This window comes from Myiozetetes cayanensis, unplaced genomic scaffold, assembly GCF_022539395.1.
Source record: "Myiozetetes cayanensis isolate MyiCay16 unplaced genomic scaffold, myiCay2020 scf1, whole genome shotgun sequence".
Taxonomy (NCBI): Eukaryota; Metazoa; Chordata; class Aves; order Passeriformes; family Tyrannidae; genus Myiozetetes; species Myiozetetes cayanensis.
Window position 1 is genome coordinate 49,836,021 of NW_026086604.1, and position 19,674 is coordinate 49,855,694.

Sequence of the window (19,674 nt, forward strand, 5' to 3'; positions counted from 1 at the left end):
TGTACTTAATTCAAATGACAAGAACGGTCCATTTATTTTGTGACCTATTTATAGCCATTAAACAAACCGTGGCAAATGGATCTGCTTTACTTAATTCTCTACATTTGGTGGAAGATTAACAACATGGAAAATAGATTCCTGAGAATAGGTGTGTTTGTGTGTGATACTCTGCAAATCCCTGTGTACTACAGAACTGTAATTTTTAAAATGAAAGCAATTTGTTCTGCAAGACAGAGGACTGAAAATAAAATACCAGTCTTAATACTTAAGGTGATTATTAGATAACTACTTTGGCAGACCATATATTGGGGAGATTTGGTTATTTCTACTGTGAGCTATATATGATCCCACTTGTAAATCTCCAAAAGTGATGTAAACATGAAAAAAATGTTCTGGTTAATTTTAACTCTAGGAACAGCACTTTTTGAGGGTTTTATGATAGTATTTTGTTTTCAGGGTGTTTTCAACATGTTAAAAATGTTGATATATTTTTATAAACGACAATATTTTTATATTCCTTGTGTTACAAAGCTACTAACTGAAATTCTCTTTTTGCTTCTCAGGTTGTGTTTGAAGTGGTTACTTCAGGTCACCCAGGATATGTGGCTATTGATGAAGTCAAAGTTTTAGGACATCCATGTAGTAAGTACCTATCTTCTGTTGTAAAGCCAGACCCCTAAAATCAATGTGCCATTATGTTTGAATAAATGTGGAGTAAAGGTAAGGAAAATGTGAGAAAACAATGTCACTACTGTGAATATTGGCTGTGTATGTACAAAGTGTTCCTGACATAGCATCATTGCACCTTACTGGCTTTAAAGACATCTGTCTTACATGCACCTTGTGTACGGCACTTTGCATGAGTCCCAGACCTCAACTGCACCATATAGCAACTCCTTTAGAAAAAAATCACCAAGTCATCATGATCCTGTGATTCTAAGATCTGTGAACGAGTTTTCTGTCTGCATCAAAAATTCAGTGTGGCTGCAGGATGAGACATGAGTGAGAACAGATGAGCAACACAAGAGCTGAATATATGTACAATTATTTTTTCCAAGGCTTGGAAGGAGGAAAACTCAGTTGGTTGAGGACTGAAGCTTTGCTTAGCAAGGCTACTTAGGGTACTTCCCATGGTTCATGGCTCATTTCTGCACTGTTCTGCTTCCTTATGTTTCAGATACGCTTTCTCATTCCATTATTAAGGAAAACTTATTAATTCATATATATATATATATATATACTATTCTTTTAATAAGGTATATTAAGATCATACATGGAATAGTATTTTGTAGTCTTATTGACCAAATGACTGAGTGGAAGAAGACAAGACACCAACTTCTCTGTAATTGTTCTTCTTATACCATTTTGATCTTGTTATGCATTTATTGTGGCTAAAGGTAAGAGCTGTGATTCCAAATAAAATGTACTGTATCTGTTAGTACCAGAGCATGTCATAAAAATGGTTTTAGTTTTAGTGGCAAGAAGACACACACATTTCTTCAAATACAGAGACAGTTATGCAGAATCAGCAGCTGTTATTTCTGAATCACTTAGTTCTAATAAACACAGCAGGCTCTCAGGTTGTTAGACAATATATGTGCTTCTGCATTTTCAATTTATATCTTTGGTTCAGGTAGGGTAAGTCTAAAGCAGCATTTTAGCAGCTTACTATTTTTTTGTATACAGATTTTGAGAGGTTTGATCTGTGCATTTGTACCAATCCATTCTCAAAACCTGCTCTTGTTATTGTGGAGACTGAGTTACAGCCCATAGCACCTAGAGTTCTAACATGACAGTGTTGAAATGCAAAAGCTTTAATGAAAAGTTCTTTGATGAAGTAATTAAAATGCTAGAAATTAAGACATCAAACCAGTTAAATTGTCTACAAGAAAATTGAAAAAGTGTGAAAATTGGAATAGAACTACTCTGTGTCTAAAACTTGGCAAAGTTCATAATGCTATTCTTTCTGTATATTGCCAGAAAAAATACTTTTGGAATGATTAACTCTTTAAACAAAAAATTTAAATGAGAAAACTTTGAGAGGCAATTCCTTGTGTAGTACAAAAACCAGGCAGAGGTCAAGTTATGAGCATGTAGAAAGGAAAGGGATGTGTTGTGGTGGGTGGGTTTTTTCTTGTGTGTGCGTGTTTGCATGTTTGTTTGTTTGTTTTTAAAACCTTATGCCCTTCTCCACTTAGGCCATACCTGGTAATTCAATAAAGCTAGTTTTCCAGAATTTAAGAAGACCCAGAAAAAAGTAAAATTGAGTGGGGTAAAAACAGAAATTAAAAAAAAAAAAAAAAAAAGTGACCGAGAAAGGGGAGTATAGTGAAGAATTTTACTGCAGTAGGACATTAATAGTTTGATAGGCAAAAAGGAGAATGCTTCTGGCTTAAAGTCTGTCTCTCTTAACTGGGAAGTGTTTAAGAAAAAAAAAAAGCAGTATGTGTAATAAATTTACCATAAGGATAGTTATCATGAAAATATTTTATTTCATACTTAAATATTAATTTGGGGTATTTTATTCCATTTCATCCTTCTTATGCTGCCTTGCACTGGATATTTAGCAACTTTTTCTTGGATTGTGGTCGCTGGTTATTTATAAATGCCTTAAAAATGTGCTTTGTCCCAGTAATAAGGTCTTCTAAAAAATATCAACAGTTTAAATGGTTGTGATGGTCTGCTAGAAAATAGATTTTTAGTTTGCTAGTCTAATGCTAGTACTAAGATTTTCATGTCAAAAAGCAATCTTCAGAGCCTGACTTATCTGTTAGTATAGACAGTGCAAGAAGTCTGCCTGTCTGCAGACTGTATTGGGGGAATACTGTGTTTTAAAGGATAAGTTTCTGTATCAAATATCTATGTTTTTCTGTGTCATGTGGTTGACTCCTTCTAGTAAAACAAAAATACACACACTCTCTTTCCTCCTTTAGTGGACATAGTTGTTGTTTGAAGATCAATTTCATTTGTAAGGTTATAGGTATATTTCCCTGACTTATACTGGGATTGTTTTCTCTTTCTAAATGAAATATAAACATTTGTATGGAGAATGTGTTGTGCTTTGTTTTTTTTCTGCAGTGTTGCTGAAAAGAATTGCATTTAAAGAATACAGCTGTAGTTGGTGTTCTGTTAGTATTTTAGCTGTTTGTTATGCTACATTTTCCAATCTCTTCTGTAGACATTGTACTTGATTGAAAAGAAAAACCTGTTCCCTTGATAACATCACTGAACTTCTTACATTTTTTTCTAGTTGGTAGTGTAAGCATCTAACAGGTTTTCCTTCAAAACATTATTAGTTTCCAATATGATCTTTATTAATAGAACGTTATTACAAAAGGGATGCTGAGCTAAGGTAATTTACACAGCAGGAACAATTAAACAGCATCCTTCTATTCTGCTCTTTCCCAGGTACAGAAATAAACCAACCTAGAATCTAATGTGTAGTCAATGAGTTGAATCTTTTAAAGCAGAACTGTTTCATTTGCTTTCATAGCCAGTACTTTTGTCTTGCATAACTTCAATACTTTTATCTTTTCCAACAGCAAAAACTCCCCATTTCTTGCGTCTTCAAAGTGTGGAAGTCAATGCAGGACAGTTTGCTACTTTTCAATGCACTGCCAATGGTGGAACAGACTCAAGTGACAGACTCTGGTTACAGGTAATTTCTTTCTTTCCTGATGCACTGAGATCTGGAAAGGAGAGACTCTTGAGAGGAACGTAAAACATCAAAAATTATAGGGCTGTCCTTTTCATCAATATTAGATTTTATAATGCCTTTGAACTGCTGCATAGTAGGTATTCTGTTGTAGAAAATGATACTGGAAGATTTTCCTCTCTTATTTCAGTGGAATGCCTTATTAAAAATAAAGGTACTGTTTTTCTTACATGTGGCTATCATCAGTAAAGGCTAAATCCCCAAGGAAGAGCACATGACTTTCTTAAAATGTCTATGCTGGCTAACTGCAGTATTACACTTTTTTTTTTTTTTTTGCCTCTATCTCTGCTTAGTATTTTTAGCTAAAATTGCATTGTTACTCTTTAAGTCTAGGGAAGACCAGTATGATAATCAAATCTGACCTTCTCTATTATAGAGCCAAAGAATCTTTCTTATATTCATTGAGTCCATTATTTATTACTTAATCAGTAATGTAGCTTCTAAATAGGTGTTGGATCTTGGCTCAAAGTATTTCTCCAACTCATTTTCTTTCAGTGAAGACAGTCTCCCTTATCCGTATGTGTAATCTTGTATCAAAAATATGCCTTTTTTGCTTGATCTCTTTCAGTAATGGGCATGCAGGTTTAACTGCTGCCTTCTTGCCATCATTACAGAGTTGGTGCCTACAGCAAACAATAGTTAGTATTTGAACTTAGCATTAGGTACATACCGACCTCCAGATCCCAGTGATTTACATACATGGAAAACAACATGCTAGAACTGAGACATTATCTGTGAGAAGGAAGTGAGGGCAATTAAAATAAATGAAACAGTGCCTAAGGAGATCAGTCAGATGAAGCTGCGATTAGGGGAGAAGGAGGAAAAAGAGAATTTGAAGCAATGGTAACAGGTGGGACTTAGAGATGAAATTCTGTGGTTTTGCTGTTTAAACAATTTCATACTTTTACTATAGTTTTCCTTTAACATTGCATTTGTATTTCATAAATTATTCATGTAAGTGTGATAGGTTAAACAGCGGAGTACTTATATGAAATCTAGCACACACAAAAAAATAAGTAAAACCACTTGAAAAGCAAAGACTCATATTTATCTGTATACGAATGATGAACTGATATGTCTGTTCAGAAAGAACCTGATCAAATACAGTAGATAGTAATGAAAATCTGCTTTGGTTTTATTTGGATTTTATTTTCAACCTCTGTGCTGATATAAGGCAAATATTTCTCTAACGCTTTTAAAGACAATATTACACATTTCAATTGGTAGAATTAGACTCCTGTGTTTCCTAAGCCACCAAGATTTTTTTAAAGAATGATTTTTCCACTCATGAAAAGGGTTTAGCATATAGGGGAAAATAATGGGTTGCTATTTCATCAATGATACCCTTGTAGAACTTGTGAACTTTAGCAGAATTCTCTATTGTGAAAATGAAGGTAGAATTCAATATAGGGAAATCCTGGTTCCATTTAGTTTTTACGTACATTTCAGGACAATATAATTTCAGCTTTAATTTTTTTTTCTTGGAGTTTAGGACACACATAAATTCTTTACAAGGCTGGAATGTAATTTCTTTATTGTAGAAATTAAATATCCTTCTAGGTTTTATGTAATATAAAACAATTTTCTTAACAGCAGTAGCAATTCCCAAATACCTTTGCTGAGCTTAGTTAAGTCAATTCCTTGTTTATGCATGATTATGAGATTTCTTTTTCTATATGGAGGATAAGAAAGTAGTGACAGATTTTTGAGGAATTTTATCTTCCTACAGGGCCACTGTGTATTTATTCTGCCTAGACAGCTAGAGGTCTCTCTGGTAATCAGTCCAAGGTTGTGCATATTCCAGGTGTGCCTTTGCATAAGAACATTTTAAAAGTTCACAGGATCTCCTGGATAGCTTGGATTTATTTTTGTACTTGTTTGCCAGTTTCCACAGATGTCTGCTGCAACTTACAGTAAGACTGAACAAACAGCTCTGTGTGTGGGATGTTGCAAATCAAGGCTATGAGATACAGTTCCCTAAAGGATTAGCTTTATTTTAGCATGCTAGGTCATTATGACCTATATTTTATATATATGTGTCCTTTCCAACTCAGCATGTTCAGTGATACTGTGGTTATCAGGTAACAGATCCCCAGGCCTTGCAGTTCTCCATCAATCAGGTGACTGTCTGGTTTCATGGTGTGATACTGAGGAATTTTTTATATGCCTGCGTATGACATCTTATGACGCTGACATAGGACCATGAGTACAATGCAGCTGTCTGTAATAGCTGTCAAAAAATGTGGCATCTTCTACATCATATGACTGGTCACATGGACATTAAAGATACTTTCGTTCCCAATAGCAATAGAACCAATATGAAACTACAAAACATCTCAGTGAAAGACGTTCTTATATGCACCAGAGCCAGAATAAAATGAACACCAGTCTCTGGAAACATTTCCAGTAGCACTCAGGTCATAGGGATTCAGGCTTTAGTGGTACTGTGAACAAATCATGCAGTCTCTCAGCATTTCTTCCATGTTAGTCATATCAGGATGTTTAATCTGTCTGGATGTGGCAGTTCCAGAAAACTGTGATATAATTTGCTCCCAAATGATATCTGGTACCTGTCATTTTTTTTTTTTTTTTTCAGATTGACATAGTCAGTCTGAAGTACAGGTAAATTGCCAGGGTGAAATTGAAATCACAAACTCACTGAATTCAGTGATATTTCTACACTTTCCCCTGGTGGCAGGATTTTACTCCTGTAGTTCTGTCTCTTTAATATAGTACCGCTCCACTTCTATGCTCCAGACTTCAAGTTTAGTAGGACACATTTTTCTGGTGAGCAAATATTTTACTTTTTACAGTCTGTTAGACTGTGAGTGATGTATGTTCCTTAAAACAAATGAATAGTTTTAAGTTGGTTGGTTATTTTAGTATCCTTGTCTTTGCTGAGTAGTTTTGGAAACAACCTAGATGCTCTTGGTTTAATAATGCCAAAGGCTTGAAGCACTCCTAAGTGAAATCCATAGATAATACTTTTTGCCTTCCCCCCCTTTTCAAGTCTATCCTACTCCTATTCCCTAGGGAATATGAAGTCTGTTAATTTATGGAGTATTATGACAGCTTTTAAAATTGAAAGGGCGATGAGGAATCACAATTCGTACAATAGCTGCCCAAATTAGACCAGTGAGGCATGAAATTTATTTCATGATGCTGTGATCAGTATTTACTCTTTCGGGAAGGGGAAGAAAGAAAGCTGTTTAACCACTGTGTAGTGCAGTGCTTTGTAAGAAAACCTTTTTTCTTCACCCCAACTAGGCAGACATGCACCCTGGTGCATGAGCTGTGATTGCAAGCTTGTCAGATAATTTGAAAACAATTGTGAGTGTTTTCAGTGATACCATTTAAGGTTAAAGTCAAATGAAAAACACAGCACAGCATCATACAATTTTTGTTCTGTAATCATAATGAGGGTCCAGTTAATATGGTCATTGGTTAGATTGTACGTTTATGAAGTCACGTCCCTATTAGCTGATGTTCTAAACATAAAAATACCTTTAAAATAAATCTGAATGTTTATAATTAATAGATGTATCCAATCTGCTTTCATTTTTTTCACATCTGTGGACAGTAATGATTATTGCCAGTATGGGATGACTCTTTCTCTTCTATTGAATAATTAAGCAAAAATATCATTCCTGTGCTCTTTCCTTTGCTCCCACTGCTGGAAAAAAAGGAACAGGTTGAACAGTTAATAGTCAAAGGAAAGCAGCTGAGACAATGTCTTCTGTAAAGCCTGTGTTAGTATTTAGTAAATTGTGGAAACACAAATCTATATTATAGGAGAGAGAGGGTGGAATTCTTTTTTGGAAGTAACATGCTTTTGGTGCAGCCTATGGGCTGCAAACAATGGGCTTGTTTTTCCTTAGCTTCTCAGGCCTGGCTCCTTCTCTTAATTTTCCCATTTTCATCTACTGCTTCTGCTGATGTGCAGTGGTTTCTTTCAATTCCCTCTGCATGCTACTTGTTCTTAGAATGATCTAGAGTGTGACTTCAGGGAAATTGCTGTCACGTGATACCCAGGTATTATGAAATTACATTTTAATATGTTTCCCAACACAATCTTTTCTGAAATACAGTTCATTTCTGAAGATTTGTTGTAGTGTCACTAAATGTGGCATTTTTCAGACATGTGCCTTGACTCAGTGTGAGTAGCCTTTCTTGGTAGAGATTTCTCAAACAATGTCAAGCTGCAGTTGATGGGAAAGACAACTTCACTAAAGTTATTTTTTCTAGCTTTATTCTAAAATATGGTGGTTTTTTAAATTTAAATCTCAAACATATAACTTTTATTGCAAAAATACAGAACTAAGAGTAAAAATCTGTTGAAGGGAAGCAAATAGCAATAGGATCTCAGGATGTGTCTGACAGCTATAGTAAGCAGCATCATCAGATTTACCAACAGCAAGATACTAATGGATATTCTCTGATAGAAGGGTAGAGGGTGAAATCTCTCATACCTATGGTTTATGCATGCAGAACACGTACTACATTGTTTGCAGCCAAGAAACTAAGAACAGTATCACTCCTGTGGCCAATCTCTCCTCTACCCTATGTAAAGAGTTTATTACCTGTTAATCCAGGATTTGGCTTTTCTTCTTGTCTTTCCTGAAAGCTGTCTTTCACCTTATTCAGTGTATCTTTTCTTGTATCTTCAGTAATCTTTTGCTGAAAGTATGAAGGGTATCAAAGATTTTATTCATCTATATACAAAACTACCTGTATGCATTATTTATTATTCTTTCAAAGGAAGAGATATAGTCCTGTGTCAGAGCGAGTTCTAGAAAGCAAATTGTTTTTCTCAGGAGTACACACATACACAAATGAGAGGTATCAAACACATCCTTGTAAGAATGTAGAACCAGTGAAATGACTCTTGACAGATGATGAAAATAAAATATATTGATAAGATACACAAAATAGTTTGTGTGTGTGTGCGCTTGTGCTTGTTTACATAAATTGCGTGAAATATCCCAGAACATGAACCAGAGTCCTGGAGTTTCATAAGAATTTTTTTGTTGTGCTGTAAACTCTCTGAGACTGTCTCATAATTACCATTTTCATTGCCAAGTTTTGAAGTACTTGAGAAAAAAATGTTTCAGCCATTTTTGAGTACTAAGATAATGAAACCTGTTAGATTAAGTCGTATACATATGTAACAACTTGATAACATAAACAGGTGGAATTATTAAACTAAACTTTATGATGGGATGGGATAGAAGACATTCTTTTGAATATTAAAATGTTTGGGATTTGATCAGTAGGTGTATTTGTGTACTACAGGAGTGCACAGGATCATTCTTCCTCCCGCTCTTAAGTAGCAGATTCTTCCAAGACTGGCCAAACTGTGCTCAGCAAATTGTCTTGAATCCATTGCCTTGAGAATGACATCCATTGCCTTTAAGGACATTAGGCAACTAAAGATTTTGCCAAGATTACATGTATCCTGAATGTGCATCGTGATGTGATTTTTTTGTAGATAAGCTGAGATGATATTACTTTGGAAGAATAGTTAATGCCCTGTAGGAAAGGACACTGTCCATTACTGCATAGATGAAAGTTAAAACTTCTTTTTTAAATTCTGGTGACCATTTAATATTATTTCCAGGTTTTGGTATCTTAATTTTTTTGTGTCCCCATCTCCACTCCAGTACGCATTTAGTGGCTTTCTTGCAGTATATATTCTATATTTTCTGTTAATTGATCTTAATCAGTTTCAGTTGTTTTTTTCTTACTATATGGCATAGAAACTTCTATGAAGAACAGAATATAGGAGGCTTGTGATGTGTATCATATTCGTTCTAGCCAGTGTCTAAGGAGCTGTGATATTTGATGAAAGCTGTTGCTGCATTATCTGTCTTCAGTATGAATAATCTGATACCTACTGGGAGAAATTAATTCATTGTGGACTGTTAAGGATGAATCCCAGTGAACATAGGCAAGAAACAAAAAGTCATCTTGAAATCAATCTATCTATCTGTGAAGTGTTTTGACTTCAGTGGTGTTTTAGAGCTGACCGGCAGAAACATTTGAACCTGGTGTTTTTAGTAGTAAACCACGTGCAGCGGTCCTCTGCATTTGTGGAAGATGCCCTTTTGTACATTATATCTATAAAGAGTGTCAGAAGTATCACCTAAGACAGCCATTATTATTTTTATATAGCAAGGATGATGTAGAACTTGGATTCTGCACCTGTTACCTTCTGGTAACAGGTAGTTTTCTTGTTGCTTCTTTTTTTCCCCTGTTTTGGATGTGTGTCTCAGGTATTCAGAAACTGCCAAATATTAATGAATTGGCTGCATATAAAGATTTGCAGAAAATTTACTTACCTGCAGACATATATGGACATATGCAAGTCGGAGGGGATATATGTAAACCTGTCCCTTTCCTCCATCCTCATCCAACCCCATATATATTCTAAATTGATAAAGTGACTTGTAATAAAAGTTATTCTGGGATTACCTTTATCAGTCAAACCTTTTTGAAATTCTTGTCTGATTTTAAAATCAGTGGGATGTTTCATAAGTTGGACTCAATGATCTCAGAGGTCTTTTCCAAAGTAGTTGATTTGGTGATTCTGTGTCATTCTGTGTTAGTCTTCCAGTTAGTCTGGATTGTTAAATCATATAGTATATGGTGACTAGCCACACCCAAGATAATGGAACTATTGACCTCTGTCACAAGGGGCTGGTTAAATTCAACTTGCTTTTCAAGACCATGGTAGACATCCTGTTTCTGGACCTCAAGGACCTCCTTGATATGAGGTCAGCAGCAGTAGAATCACTTAAAGACACATAAGAATTAGCCAACTGCTGAAATAAATTCAACAAGCTTTCTACACTGTGTCTTGGACCTTTGGGAGAAAGAAACAATGACCGTGAATACTGTAGGCAAAATGTACAAATTTACTGCTAGGAGGTACCATGTTCAAACTGGAGTTCAGCAGAGGCTTCTCTTTTTAAGAAGTAAGGACTGTGAAAACTGTTTTGAGGCAAGGAGAACCAAAGTAAAATTTAAATTAAATCCAAAGGGAAGATAATGGGATGAAAACAGAGCATTGGGGAAGGTGAGTTTGGGGGTGGGAGCTGTTAAACTGTGACTTAAGTACTGTGACCTGCTCAGTAATTAAGACCAAAACACCTCTAGCCAAACCCCTCTATTAGCTTCCCTGTTACATGAACCAACATGTGATTATTACTGCTATGGTTGTCTTAATTCACAAATTACAATGTCACTGTTGAAGGTGTGACATTTTTTACTACAGCTGGCTTTAACCATAGGGCCTGCCTGTCTTCTCGCCATTTATTCCTCCCATTTGGAAGCATCTTTTCAGGAGGCCAGAGCTAAGCCCTTAAGAGGGCATGGGGTCTTATCATCAAATACATATGTTCTTTCTTGGCTGCTTCTTCCTTACCTGCTTTGTAGGACTCAGTATCACTTTGATTTTGACTGCTGTTCTGGTTTGTGGCAGCTCTGGAATAGACTTCAGGTTGTCCCCAGAACTTGCATGTTGTAGTTTCTTCATCCCAGAGCTACTCTTCTTCCGAAGATGACACTTTCCCAATGATGGCAATATGGGATGTGAGTGCTCTGGTTTTTAAGTCTCCTGTTATGTAGTTGCATAGAAAAGGCAAATACCTGGATTACTATACTTTGTGTTGTGTGTAGGGATGAAAATTATGCTAATGAACTCTACTTTCTCATTTTCTCCTCCTCACTCTGATCCTTCCCAGCCCCCCAAAAGCCTGGCATCTGCAGAACGCCAAGCCAGAGTATTTAAAATCCTGTGTATGCTCTCTTCAGTTTTTAGCAAGGTGTTCATCCTAATTCTTGGAATTTTCAATACAAATAAAAAGATGATAAGAAGTACTAAGTGTTGCATACTTTAAAGAATTAAAATACAGTATTACATTAAGTGACTTTATATGTAAGCCTACAAGTTCAAGAAAATGCTTAGCAGATGCATGGATCATTGCCAGAATTTCTATCCAAAGTGTTAAACTCCCCGTTAGAGAGAGATTTCCTGATGCTCTGTTTTCTCCAGATGCTTCTGAGCATGTAGTTTCCTACAAGTCATTTTGTATTCTACTGTGTGCTATTAAAGATGAATCCAAAAAAGATTTGGAATTTTGCGTATTTTGTGAGCACTGACAAATTGTTAGAGAATATTAACTCTTCTCAGCTTCTCTGAATTTAATGTAAAAATAAAAAATAGATTGAATAGGTTTTTGGTTTTGGTTTTTTCCTTTTATAAGTACAAAGTAACTGTTTTTGGTAAATTACACTGAGTTTAATGACTCTAGAAAATTAATTGTCTTTGGTTACTTTCTGTGTGTTTAAATGTATTTTCAAATAAATATCAGTGCTTAATGTTTGATAACATGACTACTCGGGTGCATAACTTCGGTAGTATTTTACGGTATTACCTGACAGCTCCAGCCAGTATTTAGGTTTAGTCATAATAAACAGGGATTTCCTGAGAGCTGTGTGATTTGAAGAAAAGATTCAGCTATCAAACATTAAAATAATGAAAGCTGAAATCTTTCTTGAAAGGTAAAATAATAACAGTTTGCTTGCATGCCCATTAGTTTCACATGCAGAGTGCAGTTCTGGCTCACAGCAGAATAAATCCAAATAGAACAATAATAATCTTTTTCCAGCATGGCCTCATTATTTGAATGAAATATCCTTGTTAACTTACACAGATGGAATAAATATAAGATAATCACAGGATCTGTGATGGCTCTAATCTAGACTGACAAACGGTTGTCTTGGTTATGAAAGCAATTCTAGAAATTCAGAAGTAGAGCCAACTGTCTTAGTTACTGGAATTTTATGAACTCTGCAAAGCAATTTTCTTTAGGTATTAATTACTATTTGATTTAGATTTTATGCGTATTTTAAACAAAATTTCTTCTGGCCTTACTGATGTTATTTGAGATCCCACTGGTATAACTCTAATCACAGTTTTATAAATGGGACTGTTTGAAAGTGGGCTAATGCAAACCATTTCTTTTATTAAATGTATGAAAAGCTGCTTAATCTACCTGTATGGGCAGAGGGTGACTGATGTTTCCTTTTAACTCTCTTCTGGCAAAATTGTTGACACATGCCTCGAGAGTGATTAATGCAGTAATAGTACTGCATATAGCATCCCAGAAGTTCAATGCCTTTGAATTAGTGCTGCATTTTTGTTAAAAGTATTTCTGAAAGGTTTAATATATAGATTGTTGTGACGAAATTGCTGTTCATTTAAAAGACTTAAGAGTTAGTTTATTGCCTAAAAGAGCCTGTAAGTCTAATTTAAATAACCATCAACCTATTTCTTTTCGTTCTGGCTTGCCCAAGATGGAAAAATAATGTGCATTTTAAAGTACTTAAAGCTGTCTTTATATGCGTTTAATATGCTGGTACTAGGAATATGGATTTTCAAGCTGTGTATATCCTGAGGTTTAATTAAGATTATTTTTTATATCCCTATGTAGTAAATAACTTGTTGTTTAGTAGAAAAATTATTCTTACAACTGATTTACCAGTTAAATATTTTCATTAGTTGGCTTAAGTAGTATTTTCAGATATGTGTATTTGGTATTTTTTTAAAAGCTTTCTCTGAGCATTTGAAAACTCACAGGTTGCTCAGCAGCCACTGGAATCTGTTATTTTAATTTTTAGATCTCAGCATTTTGTAATATTTATTTTGTGGTCATAATTCTGCTCTAAGAAGGTTAGATAGCTCTCCCCTGGGGACGTGGCCTTTGCAGTCCAAGCAGGTCTAGCATTAAATGATTTCAGCAGTTTCCTCTTTCCAAAGCATGAAGTGCCCTGTTCACGCAGTTCTCTGAGTCCCAGAGGCAGGAAAAGCTAACAGCCTTAATCGGTACTAAAGCCACAGCCTTTCATGTGGCAGATCAGGGCTAAAGTAAAGAAAGTAAAAGAACCATATTTATTTTTTAATTGTATTTAGAACAAAGAAATATGCCCCACCCAGAAAAGAGGATAGTACAAATTTGCTCCAACAAGCCGTTCTAATGGGTCTTAATATGAACACCAGTGTTGCATTGTAAATCATGAATCTTTTACTGTTTTCTGGAATGGGATTAGTAAATTACAGACTTGTCATTTTCTTGTTTAATTTTCAATAAAATGTGATGTGTTTGGGAAGACTCAGGCTTTCACATAAAAAGTGGGAGTTTGCAAGACCTACTGGTAAATTTCAGAATCTCTTAAAAAACCTGAGATGTAAGTTTAAATGACCGTAATCAGTAAAACAGTATATCAAAAGCAAACACTTATTTGTGGAATTTCAGATTGTTGCATTAGTGAGTACTAAAAGCTATTTCTTTTTTTTTTGAATGCTACTAAAAATAATTCTTCATAAAAGCAATTGTAGCAGGATGTGCTAATATGTTTAATAAACAAATGTTCATTGGATATGTTATTTTTGGCCATTCGAAATGAAATAGCTGTTGACAGTCAGGACTGAGAGTTTGTAATTTATCAGACAATGAGCTTAAATGGGCCTGTTAAATACTGGAAAAGAAAATATTATTGCATTCTCCTCCAAATCTCAGATAGTTAACTAACCCATAAAAGTAACCACTGATATACCTTGGTAGCTTACTGACGTCAATGCAGGGTCAGAGGGAACAAAACGTGAATCACAATAAAGGGAGCAAAGCCTGCCCATGTGGCTGTAGTTACAACAGAAACAATTCTGTATTCATCTTATCAAATTATAAATAGCTTTTTTTTCAGACGAAAAATAGTCTTTTACCATTCTTCCATTGCTGAAATAAGAGTTTGGGAGAGGTTGTAGCTATGGGATTTATTTTTTTTTTTTTACTGTGCAGCTATTTTAACTCCCTTCTTCCATACCTATGGATTGAACTTTTCTTATACTTGAATTCATTACCTTCATTACTGTTCCTTTATGCTTGGGCTTAAATCAGTTAGGCAACTCTCCTACTCATTTGTTGTTGTCCCAAAAGAAAGGGAAGACTTACTCTCTTGGGCTGTATTTTTTCTGGTGGAACATGAAGCAATTACGTTTCTTAGTCTTTGTCTGTTCCAGACACTATGTTTTCCTTGAAAATATTTTTCCCAAAGAGACTAAAGAAAAAAATTGGGGGTTTTACCCCTTTGAGTTCTAATAGAAAATGTCATGCTACTGATTTCTGTGGGACTATTTGAGTTCTAACTAGCCACGGTACACTTTGCTTCCGTGAGTTTGTAATGTTCGAGAGAAGTCAGTCAAGGTGATCTTTATTGATAATAATCTCACATGTGTTTTACAGGTGTGTTATAGTAATAATAATAAAGGCTTTTTATTCCAGAGCTGCTTAGTGAGTTTTGAAGCCATTATTAATAATCTTTTCTCATTTGAATTTTGATAGAGGATAAAAATGCTCAAATGAGCCAAGCTGAGTTACATTTAAGGCTCATGTACCTCCTTCATTTGAGCAAATTGTTTGCCTCTAAAATGTGCTCTGGCTTCTCGTTTTTTCAGTTAAAATTGTTGGTGTGTGAATGGATAGCATGTGTCGCAAAGCCAGTTGTTTGATCAAACTGAGACTTCCTGTTGTAGAACAGCAGTTAAAACATTTGAAATCAGGCGATCAGTGTGTTCGAGGATCAGCAGAAGGTGAAAAAGGTTATGGGACCCAAGTGAGACAGTAATTTATTGTAAATGCTGCAATGCATTGATTAGCTACAATTTTCATTCTGCATAGGCACGAAAAAGATGGGAAATAATTCCCTGTGGGGCTGGCTATTGAGTGGTTCCCTTTGAGCATTGGTAGCACTTTATATGAAGACCAAGACTGTGTGTTTCAGGATTTCTACCAGGTGCTGGGAGGTCTGAGTGGCATGGTGGGGTGGTAGAAATTGTTGTTATTTACATGCTTCTTCAATTGTGTTGTAATTCATGGAGTCCTGGTAAATTCTGGATGCAGGTGCCCCATGTGGAAGGGTAAATGTGCTGTGCAGGCTGGAGTGCAGAGGAGTTTGTTCACAGTCTAAATAAGCTGAGCTAGTTTAGGTACTAGAATTAATCAGTATGTGGCAGTATGTTGTTCCCTAGAGAATAATTTACCCTATTTCTTGGCAGGATGAAATAGCCTGTGTAAAGCTTCCTGGTGTTGTGACTAGAAAAAAGGAAAAACTAGTGTGGGTGGATGTAGTGTGAGCACATGACTTGGCTATGCACAAGATCCTTAAAGAGTCTAGAAGCTGTAGTAACATACCTTAAAATTGGTTTCTTGTTTGTGACTGATTAGCAGCTCTGATAATTAGGATTAATAAGTTATTGTCTTGGGTGAAAAATAATGTTGCTTTTAAGAAATATTTATTCTCCAGAATCCTAATTAACCCACTCTGCTTGCTTCTTGCTATCTGCAGCCATCCTCGCTGCAGGATATTACAGTGGTGAAACCAGTAAAAATAGTAGTTTTGAAATAGCAGTTTGAAATGGTTTTTTCCAAGTTAAGTTTTTGGTTACTGCCATGCCACATCACACAAGCTGGTTTATTGTCAGCTCAAAATTGGAGGAATTTTGAGGAGCTGTCAATTACCGGAAGTAATTCTGAAGTAATAATTTACAACTGAGTAATTTTTAGGGCATGATAGAACATTCTTCTTTGGGCATCTTACAAGCTTTTTTTTTCTTTTCAATAAGCTGTGCATCACCCACATTTGCTCTTGAAGAGGAAATTACCTTACTGTGCATGAGAATCAGTTTTAATTGATGTTAACAACATGGCTAACTTAGACTTGGTTTTGTGATTTATGGATGAGTTTAATTTTGTGTGACTGGTGTTTGAATCTCTCTACCTAGTTATAACTGGCATTGCAAGGGTGCTTCCAATGTAGTGTCAAACAAAGGTCATAACAAAATTAGATGAGTATTTCCTACATGTCTTAAATTCTGCTGGACAAAATACAAACTCTAGGGCAGGAAAAAAAGATATCACCAGGTGTGTTGATGGTTTATAGAAGGTCAATAGTGCAGGACCCTTGACCTGCTTGAAGCTCGTTAAGTCAGAAAAACCTACTGAGAATAACTGATATCATTATATAGCATCAGACTGAGCATGTTCCTTTGTGGAGAGAGCAGGTTTTGTGAGGTGATTGTTGGGGTTTTCCGGTTTCTTGTCATGTTTGATAATGGCTGCAGTCTTCAGTTTGTCGAAATACATATATTTTTATAAAAAGTGTGTTTTTCTTGTTTGCTTGTTTGAGTAAATGTTATTAGATTTTGGTGGTGGTTGTTTGTTTGTTTTTTTCATCCAGCTGTCATAATTCGATGATTACACATTTTCTGAGGGCTTCCGAGTGTTCCTAGCGCACATATCCTATTTCATGGCCAGGCGGAGCATGAGTTCTGATGAGGACCTGAGAGCCAAGTCTCTCTGCCCTCAGAGAACATGCCAAGTGTCATTGCTGCACTCTTCTGTCTTCTGCCCTCTCTTTTTCACTCTTTGTTCTCCTCGGCTGTTACATGGCTCACTTTCTTGTGCCATAAATGTAGTATGTTGTATTGAGAGCAAGAAACTGCAGTGGAGTAGAAACTGCCTCGTTCCCAATACCATGCTGAGAAAGTGAGAGGTAGAGACAGCTTCAGCCTTACTGGTTATTTGCTGGGTAGATCTTTACCTAGTCTCTTCTACCTGAGTTGCTGATAACCCCTCGTGTGCGTGCTGCCTTGAGAACCATCCACTGATGTATCTGTGCAACTGCATATGTGCAAAATGCGTATGCCAAGTAGCAGATGCAGGGAAGGAAGAGAAAGCAGAGACTGACTATGCTGGATTTCATGTTTCTTTAAAAGAAATTAATTTCAATATTTGTGTAAGACAAGCTAAGCAAGTAAATATTACATGGCTCTTAAATCTTTCTATTAGTTAACGTATGAAGAGTTGAAAGCAGCTGTTCCAGATGAATAGTTGCCCACTCATGATGAATGGTTTAACTCACATGGGAAGGCAGTAAAGTCTCACACAGCATAAATATCTGTAAAAGTAACATACAGAATTGTACTTTTACCTCGCCTTCCCTCTTGGGGAACTTGGGAGAAATAATACTGGTTGTCAGTATTTTTTTTTAAATATGACTAACAATATTCTTTATTTTTGTTTCGTTGCCTAGGGAATTTATGTAAGGGATGCACCTTTGAAGGACATAAAAGTGTTCAATGCTCGACGATTTGTAGCTCTTTTTAGTGTGGTAAATGCCACGAAGAGGGACGCCGGCAACTATCGCTGTATGATTCGGACGGAAGGAGGAGTTGGTGTATCAAACTATGCAGAGCTGATAGTCAAAGGTATTTCATGATACCAATCAGTATTTGCATGCTTGGTGTATGGAATAAGGATCTGCAATGGCTAATGCAGTAAGAATGTCGCCCATAGCCTGATCAACTCAATAAGAGGTTCAACGAGTAGATTTTGTTTATGTAAATATTAAGAGTCTAGCAAACTGTAAAAAGGGAATGACAGAAGCATCCAGGGCTAATTAACTTGTTACTTGTTGAGTGTTGTTTTAAATATTTCCCTAAAATGCACTGTTTAGAACTATACATCTTTCCAAGCTTTTATTTAAATTATGAACATAATAATGCCTCTTTGCATCCTTTGTGGAGATGGTATTCTAAAAATATACTTAATTCAAAATATGAAAGATTTGCATTAAAATGAACACATAAAAATCACACATTCTGGTATATGAGGGGTGTTTTTAAAAACTTTGGGAAACACTTAAATGTTAAATAGAATACATATGGAACTCCACATCCTTATTATGGAAAACTGCATTAGAGCAGTTTTTTAACATTCATTATATTTAAATTGCATTTTGATTGCTTCTTGGTTTTATATTAGTATTTTGGAGGAACAGGATTTTATTTTTGTTCTATCAGAGGCAAAACCAAATTCTTTAGCATCTAAGCTGTGGAGCCATGTTGTTATGGTTATAGACTCATAGAATATCCTGAGTTGAAAGGGACCCATCAGGATCATTGCATCCAACTCCTGGCCCTGTGCAGGACAGCCCAACAATCACACCATGTGCCTGAGAGTGTTGTCCAAATTCTTCTGGAACTCAGACAGGCCTCGTGCTGTGACCATTTCCCTGGGAAGCCCATTCCAGTGCTCAGCCACCCTCTGGGTGTAAAACCTTTTCCTGATATCCAGCTTCCCCTGACTCAGCTTCATGCTGTTTGCTCAAGTCCTCTCACTGGTCACAAGAGGGAGGAGATCAGTGCCAGCCCTCCTCTTCCCCTCATGAGGAAGTTCAAGACTGCAATGAGGTCTCCCCTCAGGCTCCTCTTCTCCAGGCTGAACAGACCAACTGACCTCAGCCACTCCTCATACAGCTTCCCCCCAAGACCCTTCGCTGCCCTCCTTTGAAGGCTCTCCAAATGCTTTATGTTTGTTCTTACATTGTGGTGCCCAAAACTTCACACACTATTCAGGGTGAGGCCACAGAGCAGGACAGTCCCCTCCCTTGACTAGCTGGCAATGTTCTGACTGATGCCCCCCAGGACACGCTTGGCCCTCCTGCCTGCCAGGGCAGTGCTGACTCATATTCAGCTGGTTATCGACCAGGACCCCCAGGTCTCTTTCTACAGTACTGCTCTCTAGCCTCTAGTTCCCTAGTCTGTACACACAACGGGTTTCCCTGTCTCAGGTGCAGAATCTGCCACTTTGCCATGTTGAATTTCATATGGAGAGTGATTGTCCATCTCTCTAATTTGTTGAGGTCCCTCTGCAGAGCCTCTCTGCCCTCGAGGGAGTTGATAGTTCCTCCCAATTTTAGTGTTGTTGGCAAACTTACTTAGTATTCTTTTAAGTCCGGCATCCAAGTCATTAATGAACAACTGGGCCAAGGATGGAGCCCTGCAGAATCCCAGTAGTGACTGGACATCTGCCTGATGTCACCCCATTCATTATAACCCT

General features: G+C 36.4%; 2 protein-coding genes across 12 annotated transcripts in view; both read left to right on the forward strand.

Moving 5' to 3' along the window:
• ARHGAP28 (Rho GTPase activating protein 28) overlaps positions 1–19,674 on the forward strand; it is a 723,491-nt gene that overhangs the window by 453,315 nt on the left and 250,502 nt on the right. The gene's annotated exons all lie outside the window — the stretch shown is intronic.
• PTPRM (protein tyrosine phosphatase receptor type M) overlaps positions 1–19,674 on the forward strand; it is a 449,317-nt gene that overhangs the window by 147,724 nt on the left and 281,919 nt on the right. For all 11 annotated transcript variants that reach the window (XM_050306131.1, XM_050306135.1, XM_050306149.1 and 8 more), the window contains exons 4-6: positions 564–642; positions 3,543–3,658; positions 17,867–18,041. In XM_050306131.1, coding sequence (XP_050162088.1) covers positions 564–642; positions 3,543–3,658; positions 17,867–18,041 — 370 coding nt within the window. The remainder of the gene's footprint in view (positions 1–563; positions 643–3,542; positions 3,659–17,866; positions 18,042–19,674) is intronic.